This window comes from Rhipicephalus sanguineus, chromosome 8 (genome assembly GCF_013339695.2).
Source record: "Rhipicephalus sanguineus isolate Rsan-2018 chromosome 8, BIME_Rsan_1.4, whole genome shotgun sequence".
In the NCBI taxonomy this organism is placed as follows: Eukaryota; Metazoa; Arthropoda; class Arachnida; order Ixodida; family Ixodidae; genus Rhipicephalus; species Rhipicephalus sanguineus.
Genome location: NC_051183.1, coordinates 28,258,553 through 28,279,788, shown reverse-complemented (window position 1 = coordinate 28,279,788; position 21,236 = coordinate 28,258,553). Strand labels below are relative to the sequence as shown.

Sequence of the window (21,236 nt, the reverse complement as noted above, 5' to 3'; positions counted from 1 at the left end):
CGGAGGCAAAAAAAAATGAAAAGGATTACGGAAATTCTTTTTATGCTCCCTCATATTCACACTTTTATCGCTACATAAATTGCATGGACAAATAATTCTACAGTTCAGTACCATGTTTTCTGGTGATAACCCGCTCCCTCTGTATAGAACCCACACCTCTAACTACAAAATGCGGCGAAAAAAAATATACGAAAAAATAAATACCCATGTATTGCCATGAAGTTGCCTTTCTTGCATTAATATGAAGCCACCTCATGCACCAATATAAGGGTATATTCCGCACCTCGATTTTGGCTTGGAAATTTCTGTAGATTTCGTGCAAGTTATACGAGAGAAAATATGGTAATCGCTGCCTTCACTCTTGCCTCTTGTAACGTGAGGTGCGGCTTCACTGCAGTGTAAAACACACTGCTTTTTACATTCGTTCACCTGGTTGATACAGGGTGTTCTACAGAGTTTTCTACAGGGCCCGCAAAGTGTTAATGTGAAAATATTGTAAAATTTGTAATGTTCGTTAAGAAAAGTCCAAAGCACCTCATAGTAGAAGCCAAAATTTCACTGTGATGCTGTAGCTTCCTTGAGAATGCTGCGTAAGAGATTTTTGTGGTAATGCAGCTGATGCTGAGCTTTCACAAATTTAGCTGTAGATATATGACAGAAAATGCTGTACTGTCTTATATGAAACAAGCACCAGAAACACTGATAGGACATTATCTACAGTTCTTACACAGTATTATGTAGAGGGCTGCTATGCTATGCGTATGATCAGGATTACGTATTGTTTTAGTTGAAGGTGTGTACGATGTATGATCGTTTTATGTAAAACACTGCTAATGAAGCAAAGTGCAAAGCTAAACGTGATGCTGCCGCAAGAGGATGCAACATTGTGAGCTCTTAGGCTGATTACTTGTTGAATGAAGGATGCAACTCTTAGTACCAATGTAGAAAAGGACATCTATTGCTCATTGGGCACAGTAATGCATGCTAGTCAATAACGCAAGGGTTAGTTTATCAGCGAGACAAGCTGAGTCGTTGAGTAAGTTAAACTCGAACATAATAACAACGAGCAAATGTTCACCTGCGCCAGCCTTTGAGGCCTGTGTTGTTCCCAGGTCCAGTGCCGGACAGTGAGAAGCACACTATTGTGTTTGCCAACGCAGGTACTACAGTCCAGTCTTTCATGGTCGGTTCACATGTACCAATGTGTTGCGAAATGTGCACCCAGTAGCAAATGTTTACGGGGCATTGGTTCCACAAAAAATATGAATTTCCTATCTCTCTGTGCGCAGTGCTTCTAATCTAGTAGGTAACTGTTTAGGTCGCAATAGCAACTACAGGCTGGAACATTTATTTAGAGGTTATGTTCCTAGACAAAGTGATAATAAAGCTTTCTCGAACATTTTGCGTCCAGCAAACTTTTGCTTTGGAATGTACCACCCTTGTGGAATGCCCTGTGGATGTTCATAACGCTGCACGTCTTTCGTTTCGGGACATCGCTGTAGTGTCTTGTCTCATCTCTCGCAATCGGTCCTTCTTGTTTTTGCGCAGGAGCTGGTGGATGAGCTGTCCATGCCACCTAAGAAAGTGTCGCGCATGTTGACACACGTTTCGCGTTACCTGCCGCTCTGGACGTCCAGCTCCGCCAAGCGGGTGACCTTTGGTGATGAGAACCCCGTCGCGCTGCCCGTGTTCCTCAGCTACTTTGACATTGGCGACAGTCACTTGGCAAGGGATCGGAACGACGAGGCTCCCCTGCCCGTGACGACCAAGGCAGACGCCGACTGCAAGCAGCTTGGTGAGGAAGTTGTCTTTTAACAGCGGAGCAGCTTAAGCTCTGAGTAAGGCTGGCATGGAAAAAAACTCGGCGGGTATAGGCCACAGAAAGCAGGTATGTGCCAAGCAGCTCCTAACATAGCATAGCTATGCATAGTAATAGTATAGCTAGGGGTTGGGAAAAAGCAGTGAGAGTGCGGAGGAAGTACAGGAGCAGGGGAGAAAGTAAAGTGTGACATAGCCTTGTATTGACCGCGAGATCGAGCAAAGTCGGCACCTAGCGGCGAGCGGACGAAACCCCATGGTATGGATGGCTCCTTTCGTCGCCTGCTAGCCACACCGTGTTCGCACGTGTGCGTACGCCATGCACGTCCTCAGATTACAGCTTATTTCGTTGTGCTAGCACAGTATCAAAAGCTTGTACGTATGCCTACATGATATGCATTAACATTTCGCCTTATGAGACTTGTATGCACTCTAATAAGCGAGTGCATGCACGTGTCGATATGGCGCTAGGTCTAACCATCGTACCGTTCATTCGCCAAAATCATTTCAATGTAGGTACCACTTTGTCGTTCTAGCACATCACATAGTGCATTTGGCGTCGTCCTAAACAAAAAAATAAGTACTAAATGTCGAGGTGTGAATGCAGACATTTAGCGACACCATCTCGTGAGGTGTTGGCGATGTGGAAATCCTTGTGATACCGCAAAGCATGAACTAGCGTCTGCAGAGGCCGGTTAGCGGTAAAAAAGACCTGAAGCCACGCATTTATGTAGCAATACACGTATTCATGCAAACAGAAAAGCAGAGTGCACAATGTTCTACTTCATCTAATTACACAGAAATACAGGCTCTCTTCGTTTGTAGCCACTAGGGCAAGAAGTAAATACTTAATTGCCTCAATCGCGCAACACTCTTTATATTGTGGTGTAGGCAAAACACATTTTAAATACATGCAAATAAAGCCAGAAAAAACATTGAGCACAGTGCAAAACACGAATGTGACCGAAGGCCAGTACCCCTTTGATTAGCAGATTGCTCCTCTCTCACACGTAATAGGAACGTAAGTCCGGTTTTGTGCATTAATTTGGCAATGGCGGGCGTATATATCACCATTAGGCTGCAGCCAACGCGCTTTATTCACTTACAATCGACTCAAACTGCATACAGCGAAGCACCGCTGCGTACATTTGTATACGCGCCGCCGACCGCCTATCCACACAAACGCGCCGACGGTGCTGCCACCTATAGCTCGATCTCGTGGCGAATAGTGTTTAGGCGCCACATACAGTGGGTATGTGCCAAGCAGCTCCTAGCATAGCATAGCCCTGCATAGTATAGTATATCAAGGGGGCTTTAAAGAAAAGTGAGGGTGATGAGGAAGGAAAGGAGGAGGGGAGAGAGTAAAGCATGGCATAGCCTTGTATGCCATGCAAGGGGGTAGGAAATGAAAGTGAGAGTGAGTGACGTAAGAGTCAGGGGTCTTAAGAGAAAGGAAGGGGAGGCCAATATAGAAAGAAATAAAGAAAGAAGACAGAAGAAAAAACTTGTACTCGTAAAAATTGGGGAGGGGCGAAGCATGCTATGTGTGCTCGTGTTTTCCACAGCAAAATCACTGCTAATGGGCAATGAGAGACAGAAGAAAGATTAGACACAGAGACCCGCAGTCCACTTTTAGTTAATGTGCACGCTGCAAATCCTTATTTTTCAACTATGCACAAGAGAAATCCCCCACCGGCACTACATTGCAGGTCAAGATCCAGTTGCCTATATATACGAGGCGGACGGTGGACGGTTGTGCATCGCGAGGAGTCGGTTTTTTCAAGAAACTCGCTAGCAGACGCTGCCTGCGTCGGTGTTGTCTCTCGCAGGCGAGGGTGCGTTCTCGTTCCTTGCGAGCTGGTAGTTCAGCGTTCATCGCAGAAAGAGCGTTTTTATAGTCAAGGCACGCCATTCGCTCTCTCTCGTCACACGGCGAGCGCTGAGGGGATGGCGCCCTCTCTTGCGCTCAAGCAAATGGACCGTCCCGACAGCAGACTACGATGCACGCCGACACGCCGAGACCCTAAGGTACTTCGTCCCTAAAAGACGAAGATGTAGAAAGGGAGAAAGAAAGAACAAAGAACTCAATCTGCGTTTGCCAGGCGGTGGCACTTGCTTGCCAGCTCCGCTGTTTACTCAGATTGCACAGGTGTGGAACTGGCTTTAATTTTTTAGACATGCCTAAAACTAATCATTGTTTTTCTTTAACTTAATAAATGTGACTAGCTCTAAAGCATGTCTAAAATGTGTGGTTACAATTCATTTGTAACCTTTTGTGTTAAATAGTGGACCCCTGCCACAACCCTTGGAAGTGTTCTGAGGTCCTACACTCTAAGAAAAAATAGAGTATTTGGGGAGTATTCCTGCCACACAACAATAATCGTCATCCACCTCGCGCACTTTCCTCGCGTTATCACCGCGGTCCCGGTACTTCCCGGTCACGAACGGTGCGCGCGTTATCAGCGTGACAGCATTCTTGATAGGAAAGTGACGAGAGCAGGGTTTTCAAGAAAGGAAACGCGAGCAAGCCAGATGACGATTATTGTTGTGTGGCAGAAATACTCCCCAAATGCTCGATTTTTTCTTAGAGTGTAGCTGTATAAATTTAATATATCATTATATATATCAGAAACAATGATTGATTGATTGATATTTTGCTTTTCTTGCAGGACACCTCCTGTTCTCGAGAGCGCTTGGATCCTGTGGCTGTCATCCATTGCTCCTGGAAGCGCTAAGGAAGTCCGGCATTGCACCGTCCTCGCTAGTGGTGAGAACGAGAATTCTTCACAATCACGAGAAACTACCATTAAGAAGTGGTTATAAACAGTGTGCAGAAAGTACTGGACATGAGTAAAGAATGAGGACATGAGGCAAGGATGTAGTGTTCTCACTGCTAAAAATATGTTGATGCAAGTGCCTGTGTACAAATAGAAAATTATACCGTCAAATCAACTAAATTTTTTAAAAGTGATACAAGGCATGTGTAGACATCTCGAATCGTCCTCAGCACTACATAAGGTAATAAAGATACATCAGATTAACCACATCGAATAAATTAATTAATTCTCTTCGATTGTGAGAGTGCTGTGACATTGTTGTCTCTTGTTTTGCATCTTTTTGCCTATTGCGCATTGTTTGTAGTGAACTTGTGTTGCTATGAGCCAGATCAAGCTTGCCCAGGCTTCAGCTTTACTAATCGAACCTTCGAGTTAACTAAACTTTGCCATACTTCTCTGAACACGCTCGGGTTACAAAATGTCACCTTTATTATGCGAAGAGATGGAAAATTCATGAACATGAGGTGTCGCTGGAACCAATTTTTCAACACTCGAACTTGTGTTCTTCAAGGCTTCAAGGTTGCAGCCATGAAAATGACAAGTCCAGTCGTCGAAACGTTGGCTCCAGCGACACTTTGTGTTCACAAATTTTTCATCTTCCCCTAAACTTCTGCCGTTATTGTACGAGTTCCACGCAGCCATAGTGTGTTCAAGCTTTGATCTGACCACATTCAGTGACTTCGCCGATTCTTGCTTACAGCATTGGCACCCATTGCAAAAAAAAAAAATGTTGGTTGGCTTGATCGTTTTGATTGTGTCTCGCACAGCAATGCCTCCTACATGAATGGCTGTCGTCCAGTTGGGCCGTGACCAACAGAAGGAGCTGGTGCCTGTTCAGTTCGCTCCTCAAGTCGCTCGTTGAGATGGCAGGTAGGGTACCGTGATGGGCACATTGAAAAGCTTGACGTCGGGAAGGTCTGTAAACGCAGTTAAACCTCATTGTAACAAAGTAACATCAGACACGGAAATTATGCCATTATACTGTATTTACTCGATTGTAAGTTGACTCGAGTGTAGGTCGACCCGCTAAAATCTCATGGCAAAAGAACCGCCAGCGCATTTCATGAAGGAAATATATTTACAATGTCGTTGAAGAAAAAAAATGGAATTCTGGTATGCAAAGGTAGCTTCACGGCAGTGCTTTACAGCTGTGCAGGAAAGCTAGCTTCGCGGCAATACGCGGGTGTCATTTTTAGGAAATTTTCCGCAAATCGTTGCTGAGGGTGCGAGTTGTACGCGGGAAAATACGGTATACGTTACAGGTATAGCTGGAACGTAAACGTAATGTCCTAACCATGCCAGAGCATGCCTGATTTCTTTTTTGCATCGGTTTGGGTTGTAAGTCAACCTTACAACTGAAACTAGTTTCGGTTTCTATTGTAAGTTGACCCCTTAACTTCGGACTTCTAATTTAGATAAGACGGGTCGACCTTCAATCGTGTAAATACGGTATTCGGCTGTCAATGAAAGTAAAGTGCATATTCGTTTTACCGTTACAGCGGTGAGGGACGTTTTCAATTTGCCTCGTTATAACTAATACTTCGTTGAATTCGTGTTTGGTATATGTTAACGCGACCCTAAAGTGAAACAATGAATTGGTTTAGATTGATAAATTGTACTCTGAGAACTCTAATGTCGTTAATTTCACCATCATAGGTTTATTAATAGACGGGAAAATCAAGGTCAAAGTTTCATTTTTAAATTTCGCACCGAAATCATCGCAAGTAACGTCATGAATATCGAAGTATTTTTAGTATTTTAGTATTTTAGGTGGCAAGGTGCCTTTGCCGCCCACATTTTTGTTTTGCACGTTTTCTTGCTTGCCAAACATCTTCTTTCGGCAAGCAAGGTGATTTTGGAATTGTGAAATTTACTAATATGAGAAAAAGTGTTTATCTGTTTAGTGTCCCTTTAAAGTTTGACTGTACGCTGACCTATGTTTTCACCATGACAACAATATAAGACCGTGTGTCTACTGATGCTTCGTTTGCACTCAGGTTCACCGCAAGATTGCATTATATTGCAAGGGCTTTTAGTGTACTAATACAACACCACAACAGCATCAGGCTTGTCCCTATGAGTCTGCAGGCCTATTGGACCATCTGTGGGGAGACTTTCTGACAGCTGTCTGTTGGCTTTACGGCATATCCGTCGATCTGTTGGTTATTTTGTCGTTGTGTCTGCGTGCTACACACGTCTTATCCCTTTGCAACACGATGTCCTCGTTTGGAGACATGACTTACTTTTGCCATTTCTGTGCACTGTTGGCAAGAAAGAGACCACAAACACTGAGCTAATGGTAAAATAAGCGTTCTTGTTGCGTGAAGCTCCTTTATATCACTTTTGGTTGTAATATTTTTGCTACGCACGAACGCTTCGGTAAATGCAGTATCGCGTTTAACGAGACGCTGTATATAGGGTGTTTCGGCAGGAATTTCAAGATATTTTTCTTACCTCTTTAGGAATGCTTGCTACCAGCAGATAACTATCGCATGTCATTTGAGTGGATCGTTAAATTCAGTTTATAAAGAAATATAGTGTGGCTGACTGTACAATAACTAGATAATTGTTTATGTTGTAATTACAATAGATTGCTGTAAAATACAGGATAATTTATTCACCTAATGAAACCGACAGACACTTAAGCCAAGGAAGGCATAGGGGACGTTATTTGTGATTTCTAAACTGTAGTGTAGTGATTCTCACCTAAATTGAAAGGAATTTAAGTGGACGAAAGTGGACGCACAATTTGAAGGTTGTGGGTTGGGATCCCACCGACGGAAAGGGTGTTTATTTGTCCACTCTAATGCCTTTCAATATAAGTGAGGATCACTACACCATGATTTAGAAACCACAAATAATGTCCTGTTTGCTGTCCTTGGCTTAATTATCTGTCGGTTTCATTAGTTGTGCATAATGCAGAAAACGAGTCCCTCGGACAATTCCCCTTCTTTCGTACTATAACTTATTCTAACACTTCGACTTGCTGTATATCTCGAGAACCCTGGCATGAAATTATGTAAATTGCACAGATTTCTAGACAGTTGATCGTAATGTGTGTTGCAAAGGGTCATGCATCTATCGGCTTATCGATTTGACGTGCACGACATTTCAGGAGAAGAGGCTCACTTCACGGCATCGATGACAATGTCGCCGTGGTGGCGAGGTATTCGAACGGTGCTCGCTGGGTCGACAAACGTTCCGGCAGCCTACATAGGAGCTGCCATCGTGAGCTACGTGGCACAAAGCTTTCTGCGGTTTCCGAGCCCACAGAAGGACGAAGACGGTGCCGATACCTCGGAAAATGCGGTAAGCCTACTTTCAGCGTTAACCGGCAACCCGGTGTTGGAACATTCGTCGTTTAGTTCATGCAGTGCTCACAAATATGAGGATGGAGTTAAGGAATGAACAGGAACATTGTTCGGCTCTGGGAAATGAACACTTGTGAAATAGTGATGTCTCTTTAGCCTTATCTCACAATATTCTTAATTTTTTTATATTTCATGCTGCTAGAAGCTCCTTTCAGTAGTTACTGTAGCCACATTTTACAGTAGTTTCGACGAGAGCATCTACTTTTTAACGGACACGTAAGTTTTTTTATTGATTGTAGCTGGGAGCCTTTCTTGGGGTGTTCTATGGACAAAGTTTCGTTGTTTCATCAACGCATAGTAAACATATGAAGAGCTGAATGCAGTAGACAGTTATTTGCGGTATGTAGTCTTTGTACAGTAAAACCTCGGTGATACGAATCTCGCGGGGTTGCCAAAAATATTCATATCACCCAAAATTCGTATCACCAGAAAACATGGAAAGTTAGTATGCGACAAAATAAAGTTGGCATACGTTTTGATTTAGTGTTTCTCAGGGCCGCACCGACGTTATGAACAGCTCTAAATGATTGCCAGTAAAGTTTTTAGACGTCAACGATCATACTTGTACTCGTAAATATATGGTGCGTGCGCGCGTGTGTAGTTAATGAACCAGATGTGTTGTGACCCGTGACCGCTGGTAGATCCTTCCTAATCTTAGTACGCTTTTCTGCATAATATCAGAGTACAGCGGCGAAAGTGACTTTAAGAAGCGCTTTTCACGCGATAGATGAAGTCAGAAAATTTTATAATCGCTGTCTTTTGTTGCTGTTACTTTCTTATCGCGGTGGTGTTGAGGGTCCTTTTCAGGAGATTTGCGGCCGTGCCTGCACAATCGGGAGGTTTGCTCAAAATTCGGGAGTCTCCCGTGCAAATCGGAGAGTTGGCATGTGTGCGCGTACGTTGCGAGGCCTAGCTCCTTCGCCGAGACCGTCCGCTTCGTCTCGGGGTCTTCGTCCACCTTTCATGGAACTTCATGATGGACCCGCCGCTCAAGTTTCAGTCTTGTTTCATAGAACGTCTGATTGGGAGGACATGGCTTGCATCGACGTGGCAGGCACGTGTTTACACAGTACAAAGACGCTGCTGCCTCGAGCACAGCAGCACGCGTCAACGCGTTGGAAAAAAAAAAGAAAGAAAGAAACGCAACATCAACGCCATCCGTAATCTAAACGCGAAGGCGCATAAAGGCCTCCAAGATTCGCGCGCACAATCTCGGAGGCAACGACGCACCGTTGACAGTCGCGCAGCGCGCATGCCCGCACCCGCCGCGACAGCGCGGGCAGCACCTGTTCGTATACTGTGCGCTAGTGTACGTTCGTATCAAACGTCGTGGGGTGAAAATCGGTTCGCAACAACCGTACTCCAATACACTGCAGGCTAATGGGCCTTGGCCGGGACCATAGGAAAAGTCGTATCACCTTGAAATTCGTACGAGCCATGATCGTATCACCGAGGTTTTACTGTATATTGATGCCTAAAGACTTAAAAGAGCCAGTTGTATTGCAACACACAATAGCATTAGATAAATTATTCCAGTGGGAGATAGGCAATGAAAAATGGGAATGTTTGTGAGCATTAACATGACTAAATGGTTGGGGAATTGCTTTTGAATGATTTAGTCTCGATGAGCGCTTAGGTGGATCTTGCAGGTAAGGAGCACATGATATGTGGAAATGACTGCGATATAATTGGTAAAGGAATTTTAGTCTTGACATTATTCTACGTCGCGAATTGGATCCTGCGATTCTGATCGATTCATGTCTGTGAGATGGTCCATTTCATTAAGAGGTTAATAACAGCCTGTATAGGGCTATATTTTATCAAGTTGCGCTGTGGGACGAGATGCCATGGTGAGAGGGCTATTGGTGAAATTACTTCCACCTTTGGCTGCCTATCGCGAACCTAAAAATGTGAGCCTTGCCTTTTCATTTACCATGACTCGCAGAGCGCGAATGGTGTACTATGAATCGAACCTGTGTCTTCACTCTGCAACGGAACGCCATTGAGTTGCCACAAAAGGTGCCACATTGTTGCAGGCACGCAGTCCTTAGTATTGGCCATTGTAGTCGTTCAGTTAACATTCTTACCTCTAAGGCGTTCTCAAAACAGATGCATTCCCTCTGGGGCATTTTTTTGTCACACAACAGTAATCATTGTCTGGATTTCTTGCGTTTGCTTTCTTGAAAACCGTACACTAAATAGTTTCATATTGAGAATGCTATTGCATGGTGATAGCGCGTACACCGTTCGCGACCTGATAGTGCTGGACACACCACATTAAAGCAAGTAACGGCATGCAAGATAGATGACAATTACTTTGAATAACAGAGAGCTGATCTAGTTTGTATGTATTCACGTTAAAAGACTGGGCGTCCAAATACAAACACAAGAGAAAGGTCAAGACACCACAACCAGCATTTGTGGTGTCTTGACTTCTCTCTTGTGTCTTTGCTTGCGCACCCAGTCTTTTAACATGAGTGACGATTACTGTTGGCTGACAAAAATACACCGTAAAGGGTACAACTGTTCTCAGAGCATTGTTTTGAAGCAGCTGATTGACTTTTCCATTGATGTATCTTTCCTACAGCCTCAGCAAACAGAAGAAAATGAAGACAAGTCTCCAGAAAAACTATCGGCACCACAGCGTCCTCCCACCGGTGACCGCGATGACCCGGTCATCATCAACGATGACGGCGAAATTGAGGAAGACACCTGGGAGCCTGTGGTCATCGAGTGCGACCACTGGGAGTCACTGCTGGGCAAACTGGGGGACGTGCTGGTGCTAGCGTCGCTGCTGAAGCGCTCGTGCGACGAACGCCAGCTCTACCCCGAGCACCGGGAAGTCTCCCTCACCTCGCTGTTTGCCCGAGGCCAAGGTGAGGTTTGCGACAGTGGTGCTGGCGCCAGCAGCAGTACTGGTAGTACTAGTAGTACAATCAGCTGCAGCAGTCCCTAGTTACACTAGAGCAGTTAGCAGCAGAAGTAGCTGTGTTAGTCATAAAGTCAGCAGCAGCAGCTAATGACTAACACTGGTTGCTGCAGCAGTAAAAGTGCCAGCAGTTGTGGCTAGTTGTAGAATCTAGTTGTAGAAGCTAGTTGTAGAATCAGCAGCACTAGCAGTGGTCATGTTACGGTAGTGATAGCAGTAGTAGTAAGTAGTAGCAGTAGAACAATCAACAGCAGCATTTATTAGTAACACTAGTAGCTCTTGGCAGCAGCAAAAGTATTAGTAGCAGTAACAGTAGTAACGGAATTGGCAGCAGCAGTTATCAGTAACACTAGGAGTAGTTTGCAGTGGCAGTAGCTGTATTAGTTGTAGTAATTGATGGCAGTAGCCGTAGGAGATAAATACCAGGAAAAAAATCAGCAGTACAGCACTACTATTATCAGTGATGGTAATATCGCCACTGCTACCTGTGACAGTAGTAGCAGCAGTTATAGTAGACATGACAAATTGATAACACTAGTGGATAGTGGTGGTATTAACAATACTAGTAGTAGTTACAACAGTAATAGCACTTGCTGGTAGTGGTTGTAGTATCAGTACATGTAGGAAGAGCATTGTTCCAGTGGTAGTGTTACCAAAACCACTGTTACCACTGATAGCATTGGTAGGCAAAGACTTTGCATAAATGTGTGGAAAGCTAGGCTGGTTGGTACACGAAGGTATTCGAATAGAACAGTGTCAAACAGTGAGCCACAAAAAGAAAGCATCACAGCGTGCAATGAACTCGCAAAAGCTTTTGCTATATAGTGAAATTTCTATGATTACGCAGGTGTCATCACCGAACTGGTGTCTGCATGGGCCTGTGACCTTGAAATGACACCTGAAGACCTCCGACGGCTCACCAAGCTCCAGTTTCCCGCTGGCTCCGAGTCTCAGGAAGACGGTATCGATTGTAAGTTTTAATGCAAAAGCATTAGTATATGCCCCACGACGTAAAAGGTACAGCATCCATCTGGCAAGCGGTGTTACCAACCAGTGGCAAGAATACTCACGTGGCCAAGTAATGATGCCATGATAACATCACCACGTAACAAAATGATGTCATGACGACACCACATCATAATTTCACGCAATATGGATTTTGAAATAGCACTGACGTCATTATAGTCATTACACCCAGATATGCCATGCTTTCGCATTCAATGCAAGTAAGGAGAGTTAGGTTCCTCTGCGCCTTTTTTTTTTTTTCTTTCTCTAGCCTGGAAATGCGATCACCATTTCTGCTCCTCAGTGTTGCCATTGTGGAGTATTCCATGAGTATTGGCACGCTTTAACTCATAATCAAATCGTGGTTTTGTGAAACTGCAGAAACAAGTTGTTAAGCTGTTTGGGTGTTTCTCATAACCAATGAGTTTCTATTGAGATGGCCTACCCTACCCCATATTTTTATTTTATTTTTAATGAGAGCTCCTGTCAGAGCCTTTCTGTTTTTAAATTCGAGCATCTGATTTGCACACATCTTTTCATAGTTGCAGCATGTACTTCGATTGTAAAAGCTCTTTATATCGATGAACCTCACTTTTTCCGAACTGACGCAGTGCATTTCGTACGGGCGAGACGACGATTCGCTCGGTCCTTGGAGCTCGACTCGTTGCTAGTCAACTGCGCCTCGGAGCAGCTCGTGCGGTGGGACCGTGACCGGGACCAGATAGACCGGCTGTCCAAGGCCTCAGCCTTCCTCTCTGCCGTTTCCAGTAGCATACTCAAGAATGGTCAGTACAGTTTCCTTCTCGTTGTCATGTTTCACGACCTTACAACTAGGGTTCCATGTATGACCTAAATGACCTGCACATCTATGACCCTCTGAACCGTAACTAGTTGGCCTGTGCGAATGGTCAATCGCTTCAAATATTCTCATAATACAACATTCGAATTCGCTTTGACATGAATTCAAAGTTTTTGAAATTTTGAAGTGTTCGAAGTGTTTTAAGCGGATGAACAGGAGTATTTTACTCAATGTAACCCATCTGAGAAAATGGTTTCACTGCTGCGGGGGGCCGCTATGCTGTGAAACCACCTGTTCAGGGGAAATCCACACTGCCGTGAAGACACACTTCAAGGTTAAGTGTGCATATTTTCTGCACCCTGATTAATTGTCTTTTAAAGCTTAGAACCGTGTTATATGGGCTAAGTATGACAAATTTTAAAACGTAACGTATTTTGCCGCTTATAACCTGTACCTCAGTACTATACAAATTCTGTTACACTTCGAATTCACTTCAAAATTGTCTCATGCAAATGTGACATTGAACGTAAAGCCAGTGTGACCGAAATGAAGCAAAACATATCACGTGATTACGCGAGCTGCCGATTCACTTCGTTGCAACATTTACATAGTTAAAGCAATAGAAACACAGCGCTCCTATCAAATGTGGCTCGAGGTGGGCAAGCCGCACGTGCATTCATTTAATCCTTGCAGCATTCACATGACTAAAAAGAACTTGGAGGGCGGTTGAGCTTCGCCTTCAAGAGTAGAACGCGATAGCATAATCGGGCCCCGTGCGCATCGCCTTCTCAATTTGCTGGCCTGGCTTCGATTCTCGGTGCATGCCTCAACCGTGCCGTAAGAAAACGAACGACTGTGCATGTAACATTGGCCGTTTCAAACTATCCGAGAATGCCTACTACAAGAACAGTTGTTAAGTGCCCACTACGCCACAATTCTTCCTTTTGCGAATCAGCGAAAAGCCCACTACGCGTTCGTAAGGCAACATGCGAACCTACGCAGGTGCTCACTTTGTTGATGTTTTTGCAGCTGATAATGATTACATATGTCGAAGCGCTTTGTAATGGGTGGGCCTTTAAAACACCCACTCGTTGTGCAATTCACATGTTTTGACGCCTGGCGCGATTGTACGCTTCTGCCACGCAATATTACATGCGTCAAGGAGACTCCTTCCACTACATGACATACATATAGTGTTGTTTTTTTTTCGGAACACTTTCAAGCAATAGCGTGGCTCTGTAGTAGAACACCTGCTTGCCACACGGATGGCCTGGGTTCGATACTCACTCGGACTAAACGTTTTTATTATTTATTTTATTTACATCTTTCTCGATTTTTCGATCACAGACAAGATGATGATTTTTCGCTTACAACTAACGACGCCGACGAAGACACCGCAATTTCTGTGAAACGAGCTCTTTAACGCTATCGCATTAAAATTAAAAAGCAGCATTCCTTTCAAGCACGCCTCGAGCCATGCGAGCTGCACATTCACTTAATCTTTGTGGTGTTCATGTGAGCAAAAAATTCATAAGTGGCGTTCCTCTCAAGCGTGGCTTAAGACACACAAGCTATGCATTCACTTTGTCTTTGTGGAATTCGCATGACAAAAAATAAAAAGCGGCATTTGCACACTAAAAAAATTTTAAAGTGACGTTCCTCTCAAGCGGGGCTTTAGACACGCATGCGATGCGTTCACTTTGTGCTTGCGGCATTTGCGTGACAAAATTATTAAAAACTAACATTTGCGTGACTAGAAAATAAAAGCATAGCGCGAGATCGAAGGGAACGTGTTGGCGGACCGGCTCGCGGCATCTGTTCACGGAAACGCTGCCGATACCCCCATGACTGTCCCTGCACTGGACCTGAAGCCCTTCCTAAAACTAAAGCTTAGGGCTCATTGGCAGCACTTATGGAATAAGGAAAAGCAAAATAAATTACATCTTATAAAACCGTACCTTGGTAATTGGCCGCCGATATCCAAGACACGTCGTACACAAGTAACACTCTGCAGACTTCGAATAGGACACACACATAGTACACATACATACCTTTTGTCCGGAGGCGACCCACCGTTGTGTGACCACTGTGGTGACCCGCTCACTGTACTCCACATCCTACTGCAATGCAGGGAACTAGACGCTCTCAGGAAAAAGCATTTCTCATCAATATACCTTCAGTTCCCACTCCATCCCGATATGTTCATTGGCAAAGAACCTCTCTTTAAGTATCAGTCCCTCTGTGAATATCTAAAGGATGTAAATTTCAATGTTATTTTTCCAGGCGCTCCGTAGCGCGGTCTCATCATTGAGGCTGCTGCTGAGGTAATTCTTTCAAAGGAAGCACCTGCCTCGCGGCCTTTGGGCTCAAAGGCCTTGAGGAGGCATTCGTGCTGTTTTCCCGCCTCTCACTTGTAAATACCATACTCACTCGTCATTCATCCCACGCCCATAGATCACATCACTTGTCGCTGCCATAATTTTATACCCTATACACTCCTTTTACGCTCCTTTATAGCGCGTGATTTTAGGCCTCTATACAGCCATAATACACCCTATCATCGAAATCATTGGTCATTGCCAACACCACACAGAAGACATAGCGCTCTTTGGCCACCCATGGCCCTTGCGCCACAAAACCCCACTAACAACAACAACAACGTGACTCAAAGCACGTGAGCTGTGCATTCATTTTGTTTTTGTGGCATTCACGTGATGGGCTACTGACAGCTATGTATAGGGCACGCTACGAAATACGCTGAGCCAGGGCTTAGCGGATTGTGTGGTAGGTGGAAGGAGTATGCATCACCAGAGGAGGGCCAAGCACAGAACTAGGCACAGTGAGCCAAACGGCTCATCGTGCATTAACACTGAAATGGGATGTGTCAGTACCTAATGCATCAGAACTCAGGCTCTCACCTTCTAGTCGTCATAGCAATAGTGTCAGACACCCTCAGAATTATTCTATTCTAATTATCAATCACTTGGCTTCACTTAGAACCAAAAAGTGATATTCGCAGTAGTCTAATAACTAAGTTCAGTTTAAACTGAAGAGAAGACTCAAAAAATCCTCTGGAAAATTTTTCAACGATTTGACTTCATCAGAAAAACACAGGCTGGAAAAAAAGAACCTTGAATCAATTGCGGAGGGGCACTTTCTGTGTTAACAATTATTGTTAAAAATGAGCATCCTGCTATCACTGACATGAACTTTCGGATATTATCCTATAGGTTTTAAAACGGTGGTTCTCAGCCATGGATGTTTCGGGGATCCCTCGTGGACCGGTGGAAGTGATGAGGGATCTCTTGCAGTCAGAGAAAAAAAAAGGGGGGGGGTCATACAGTAACACAACGTGCAGCGTGAAATAGGTGCCTTTTATTTCTCCCTGGCAAACAATGGTCAAACAAAAGTGCTACGCCAATTTGATCTCAACAGCTTGTAAATAAGTTTTGCAGTCTGCAGCCACATCAACCCGTTTCTAGCTGTCTTTTCTCTTCGAATATGCAAAAAACATGCTCGTGTGCATACATTGTATAAAACCGCAACAAAAGCTGTACGACCATCTCGTGGAGAAGGGGAAACTTAAGTCAGCTCTGGCGCAATGCGCAAAGGTGTTATGCGGTGAAGCATACCAAAAATGGGAAGGGGCCGCTGTCACGGGACATTGTGTGCTTCCGAAAGACGTGTTTTTTTTTGTTTTTTTTTTTCGAGGAGGGTTTTCATGGACTCCCTAAAATGGCTTCGCGGACTCCCATTTGAGAACCACTGTTTTAAAACTTGCGAGTGCATTAAGGTCACAGACAAAGGAATTTTTAAACTTGCGAGTGCATTAAGGTCACAGACAAAGGAATTTTATTGATGTAAAAAAATCGGACAGCCTTCTGGTCATGTGTGCAACTCTGCACTGTATTGTTGCCTTTAATCCTGTGCAGGTGTGGGCCTGATCATATGGAAGACGTTCCTGCAAAAACGATTCGAAGCTTTAGTTCTGCTGATGGAAAAGGTAGGCGTACTGTTGTTGTTGCTGGTGTCGTTGTTCTTGTTACTATCGTCGTTACATTACTCATTACTGTGCAATATTGGTTTCCCACATCAAGTGCTTAGGCTGACTCGTTCTTCAAGTGTTCTTTGTTGGTGCGCTGTTTTTACTTCTTCATTACCGTGCAATTATGTTGAACTCCATATCATTGTTAAAAATTGTGCAAAAATGCGCAATGCTCAACATTATGGTCCAATTTGGAAAAAAATTCGAGCGCAAACACACGGCACATTCACACACGTGTACACCCAGGCACCATACACGTACAATGCTCAAACAAACTTGTACAATGAGCATTGTACGTGTTTGGTGTTTAGGTTTGTGCGTGTGTGAATGCACCGTGTGTTTGCATGTAAATTTTTTTTTAATGATTTACCAGCTAGCCCAGCAACTAGTTCTTGTATGATATGGTCCAACATTGCACATAATTGAGGGTAGAAATGAGATTTGTGATGTGTGGCTTTGTAAGCCCTGCAGTGGACGCAGATCTACAGATTTTCTAAAACTCATCTCTGGTTCGATCTTGTACGGATTCCTAAAACGGACGGAGGCGGTCCATCCGTTTGAGTCGCACACGATTGGTCAATGTGAGCCGTGACGAGTGCCGCGACGTTAATTGTCATGTGAGCCGTGGCGTCACGTGTCTGCTTTCGGGTGGAGGCGAAAGAACGGTCGGAGAGACCGTCCGAAGTGAAACGGATGGATTAAAATGGCTGCCAGACGGCTTGCATTGGATTGAAACGTGGGCACTCGAGGCTGTTTCTTGAGTATCCGTCCATCCGTTTCATTTCGGACAGTCTCTCCAACCGTTCTTTCACCTCCATTCGAAAGCAGACATGTGACGCCACAGCTCACGTGACAATTAAAGTCGCGGGACTCGTCACGGCTCGCATTGACCAATCGCGTGCAACTCAAATGGATGGACCGCCTCCGTCCATTTTAGGAATGCGCACAAGATCGTGCCACTCTATGCGCTTTATCTGTGTCTGTTATTACTAATCACTAATCATCGGTTCCTCCCTGCCACTCTTATGCAGTATGATACCTTTATCAAAGTGCTCTTAAAAATATTCTTTCCAAATAAATAAATATTTAGATCAATAAGTAAATACATAGAAGCTAGCCAGTCTAACGTTAGACCTAATTCAAACATTTGCACAAGTCTGAGCTATGTTCCCAGTCTGTCCTTTCTAATTTTCATTGTGATCTGAAACATCGGTTGTGTACTTCATTTGATCCATAGGCAAGCGCTAGTTTCATTTTGATTGTGACTTCTTTATGACAGTGGCTTGGCTTTGGCTTGGCTAACTTTGCTGTCCTTTCAGATGGGAAAGACGCCCAAGGACCGCATCTGTAGGAGGGTGAGTACCAGTCATAGTGTGTAAAATTTAGTAGGACGTCCCGCTCCGGTGACAACTGATTCGCCGGCGTCATTGTTTCGTTTCGTCACAGGACGTGGAGATCAGTGACATCCACCTGGAGCCATTTGTGCGGTTTTGCACGGAAGTTTTGGATGCGATCGTCGACGTAAGTGCACACGAAATTATTTTGCCTGCTCAGGACGTAATCTATTCCCTGTGCATTTGTGAACATGGGGCTAATGCTACGACGCGTATCAGTAAAATAATTCTCCCCTACATCTTCCCAGTTTGTTGGAGCCAAAGCCATCGTGGTGCCGATGTTTGGCTGCTGCTGAACGCCCTTTAGTCAGATTGTCTGATGTCCAGCGTCACTGTGATATCTAGCATAGACACGGCTTCCGAGATCTCTTGTCATGGAACAACACACTTCACCACAAATTTTGGAGGCAACAGCGGCTATAAAATTTGTGCATTGTTTTAAACACACTGGACCAGGTATGGGCTTCTGAGATCTCTGTTATGGTGCAATGCACTTTACCCCGGATTTTGAAAGCAATGTAACAACACCTATGAAATGTATTCATTGTTTTATCAGTTGCAAATTATTACTGCAGTTTAATACTGCAGTTTTATAATACCGTAATATAATACTGTATTTTATTTACTGCAGTTTTATAATAATAATTACTGGCATTTAACATCCCCAAACCGCGATATGATTATGAGAGACGCCGTAGTGGAGGGCTCGGGAAATTTCGACCACCTGGGGTTCTTCAACGTGCACCTAAATCTAAGTACACGGGCCTCAAACATTCTCGCCTCCATCGAAAATGCAGCCGCCGCGGCCGGCATTCGATCCCGCGACCTGTGGTTCAGCAGTTGAGCACCTTAACCACTAGACCACAGTTGGGGGTCATATATAGACCACTCGAGAGCTTATTTCCTCGTGACGTCATGTTAACAGACCGCCGGCATCACAAATTGTACCAGAAAGACAGAAAACGCCAGGAGAGAATAATGCGCTGGTTCTCTGTTTTTTCAGAGGTTGTTTAAGGGCACTTTAATGATTATACACTTATGTACGTTCTTGTGCTTGTTTTGTCAGTAATCTAGAATGCAGTGCCAAGTTGTTGTATCGACGCCATATGTTGTATAGGCAGGAGCGCGGCGTAACCCCGCGGCAGGCCGACGGAGAGGCCGAGCGATGGGAGGGCGCGTAGAGTGACGACTCATAGGCCGAGCTTCGGCGAGACTGACGGGATACTGCTCTCCCGCTCTTATTGCAGCCGATTTTATGGAGGGGGAAGAAGGGCAATTGGTCAGTGAGACACAGGTCACATGACTGGCATGGCCACGCCGGGTTGGTGGCAGCAAACAGGCATGGGGGAGGCCCAGCTCCACCCAGTGGCATGTACCAGTGGCATGACCTTTACCGCACTGGTGTTTTCGCATGCCACCAGGGGTCGCACGACACAACGCAAGTATTAGACCACTGTTCCCATGGTTTCCTTTGCATTGCAGGCCTCGCTAGGCCCAGAGGCCGAGACTCTGCCGGTGCTGCCGCAAGGGGAGCCCCTGTGGGAAGGGGTTCCGCAGGACGCGTCGCGGCCGCAGCCGCTCGTGGCGCACGCGCTCGGCCAGCGCCCTCCCAACCTGGCGTCGGTGCGGCACCACCAGCTCTTGGCCACCGTGGTCCAGGTTGTGGTGATGTTCAGCATGCGCTCTGTGCGGCCGCTGTCCCTCTTCACGCCGACGGTGAGTGCTCACACTACGGTGCGCTTTCAAACACCACAGCTGCGCACTTGCCGAGCCTTTCCAAATTTCCTGCAGACACTGGGATTTTGGGCTTGTTTTCAGGTTGTGCAGGTGTTACTTTAAAGGAGTACTGGCACAGGCATGAATTTTAGAAATTTTCATATTGTTGCTCTAGATACGAACACTGGTGTTGAGAACCCTAAAGAGAGTATCGTGGTGTCATGTAATGCATCGAATACCTTTTTAATACCGCTATCTTAAAAGAAACGAAAGAGGGTGACTTTTAAGGGCTCGTTTTTCTTTGTTAGACACAATATTAATGTGAACTAACTGACAGTCAAGCCAAGGAAAGTATGGGGTATGTTATTTGTAGTAATTGTGATATAAATGTGAAGAAATTCAAGTGAACGAAAAGATAACTTGCCGCCGGCAGGGACCGAACCTGCAACCTTCAAATAACGCGTCCGATGCTTTTTCTGCCTGCTGGCATCACGTAGCATGTGATGATTGTCTGTTAGTTCTCAATGATACTTAAAAAAAAAACGCTTTCGGTTTCCATATTGAGTCGACAGTTTCACAGTAACGTGTCAAGACAGTCGGACGTAGGTCTATGTCACACGGGGCAGCAACTCGTTACGTATTAAGCAGCAGCTCTTTCATCTGCTGTCAGTTGAACATGGTGCACGTATAATAAGCGATGACTGAATTGTCGTCCAGCAACTGCGACAGCTATTTCAGCAATCTCAGCCACATGCAGGACGCAGAGCTCGTAAACCCAAGGGACTGCGTTGACTTGTCATGATAATGTCCATTGCGGTGGGGCTGGCTTGCAGGTGCTGGGCGACAAATCCTTCAAACTCAAACTAAAATATTTTATACATATTTCCTGGCACTGGTGTGCAGAGATTGTTAACACTGGATGCCAAGGAAATGAAAAATGCCCCTTTTGCAATGTTTAGAAATCATGTAAGTGCTCCTTTAATATTTGCAAAAAAATTTTGAAAATCCATTCCTGCTGTGTTTTTTATTACTTTCATGTACTTGTTCTTTGCACCTGCCACTGAAGCCCTCACGCTCAACCAGGCATAACACTTTGAGCAAGAAAGACCTTTAAGGATGATTTTAGAATTTTAAATTCCTGTATGTGCATGTGCATTACCTCCAGGTAGTGAGTCATTACCTTAGTGAGCCATTACATTGCCAGTTAAGGTAATGCATTGCTTTTTCATTGTATAGCAGTGGGCCCCTAAATAGTCATCATACCGAATCTGTTCACAAGTGCACGCACCAAGCAACTGCATGACCACCAAGAACATGGCAGC

The 21,236-nt window shown here is 44.7% G+C and overlaps 1 protein-coding gene across 1 annotated transcript in view; it reads left to right on the top strand.

The window, feature by feature from the left end:
* LOC119401598 (rab3 GTPase-activating protein non-catalytic subunit-like) overlaps nt 1–21,236 on the top strand; it is a 52,873-nt gene that overhangs the window by 22,040 nt on the left and 9,597 nt on the right. Inside the window, 11 exon segments of the mRNA XM_037668499.2 lie at nt 1,549–1,795; nt 4,488–4,585; nt 5,423–5,525; nt 7,771–7,964; nt 10,614–10,902; nt 11,803–11,925; nt 12,572–12,745; nt 16,692–16,762; nt 18,124–18,159; nt 18,251–18,325; nt 19,681–19,914. Coding sequence (XP_037524427.2) covers nt 1,549–1,795; nt 4,488–4,585; nt 5,423–5,525; nt 7,771–7,964; nt 10,614–10,902; nt 11,803–11,925; nt 12,572–12,745; nt 16,692–16,762; nt 18,124–18,159; nt 18,251–18,325; nt 19,681–19,914 — 1,644 coding nt within the window.